The sequence below is a fragment of the Dipodomys ordii genome, unplaced genomic scaffold, assembly GCF_000151885.1.
Source record: "Dipodomys ordii isolate 6190 unplaced genomic scaffold, Dord_2.0 Scaffold17, whole genome shotgun sequence".
Classification (NCBI taxonomy): domain Eukaryota; kingdom Metazoa; phylum Chordata; class Mammalia; order Rodentia; family Heteromyidae; genus Dipodomys; species Dipodomys ordii.
The window spans coordinates 26,649,995-26,651,275 of NW_012267233.1; the positions used below are offsets into that span (position 1 = coordinate 26,649,995).

At 50.9% G+C, this 1,281-nt stretch overlaps 1 protein-coding gene across 1 annotated transcript in view; it reads right to left on the bottom strand.

Moving 5' to 3' along the window:
- Nucleotides 1-1,005, bottom strand: part of Stmn2 (stathmin 2) — a 54,376-nt gene extending 53,371 nt beyond the window's left edge. Inside the window, exon 1 of the mRNA XM_013012372.1 lies at nucleotides 600-1,005. Within this exon, the coding sequence (XP_012867826.1) occupies nucleotides 600-618 (19 nt within the window). The 5' untranslated portion in view covers nucleotides 619-1,005. The remainder of the gene's footprint in view (nucleotides 1-599) is intronic.
- Between the last annotated feature and the right edge of the window lie 276 nt (nucleotides 1,006-1,281).

Genomic DNA, 1,281 nt, shown 5'->3' on the forward strand with positions numbered 1-1,281 from the left:
GTCCTCCTCCTCCTCCCCGCACCGCGCCCCAGGACTAGCGGTTTTCCCAAGGAGACAATACCATAAAATGCGCCCGGGTCCCCCGCCGCCGTCCCCACCCATCTTTCAAACAGCATCCAGGGGACCACTTTGACTGTGCATTCCCCCCCCCTTTCTCCAACCTCTCTCAATCCCATTCCCCATTTTCTTTCTTTCTTTAAACTACAGAAGAACTGCAGGACGTTACAAAGCACTTTCTGAAATGTTCCTTAACCTCACGGAAGGCAGTGAAGGCAGCATGTAAAGAAATTAAAGCTTCCGATTGAGCTTGAACGTAACCTATGGAAACGCAATACATTCCCTGTCCAGGGGGAAGGGCCACCACTTACCTGCTTTGATCTCTAAAAGAAAAAGAAATTCAATTTAGATTTCCAAGGATCCTTTTTTTTTCTTGCCCTCCTTCCACCCCACCCTTCCTCCTAATCGTCCTAAATCCTGTGCCACATTCACGTTCTTTTCTTTATAAAAGACCCCCGAATGCCTTCAAAGGTCTGAGAGGTTGAAAGGTAGGCTCGGGGTCGAGCCCAGGAAGAACGAACGAGGCTCGATGCCTTCCTTACCCATTGCTGTTTTAGCCATTGTAGCGGGCGTGCGGATGCCGAGCGGTGGCGTAGGCGAAGAAGGGTCCGGCTTCAGCAGCGGAGAGAGCGAGAGAGGAGACTGAATAAGGCACTGAGTCTGCAGAGTGGGACCGTGCTAGAGAAAGAGCAAGAGGCAGGAGCCCATGAATAATTATCACTCAGAAGCTCAAGCAGATTGGCTCCCAAGGTCCCCTGACACGACTCCCGCAGAGTCAGAATCTCCAAGCATTAAATATTGATCGGCCAATGGTGCTAGAGTACAAAGTACCAGCATGCAGTTTGAAATGGAAATCAGTCCTTCCCTCGCAGCTCCCCCTATTCTGGGGGCCTTGATAGTACAGTCCAAGTACAGTGGAGCCTTATAGCCTCCAAGCCTCCCAGGAGCCAGGAACTGGGCTGTGTCTACCTGTGTGTCAGGAGGCTTGATTCTGCTCACACGTTTCCTTGCACAAATAGGCATAAAGAAAGGGACAGGAATCCAGAGGCCGGCAAAGTCCTCACAATACACAGGCTGGTGGGGAAAAAATAGCTTAAATATTGTTCATGACTTTTTCCCTTCCCTCTTGATGTTTTCTTTCACCTCTGGCGCTGTCCTTGGTCTCGCAGGGAGACCCCAGGTCTGGCTGGAGTGGCAGTTCAGAGCCAACTTGCACTCTTGTTC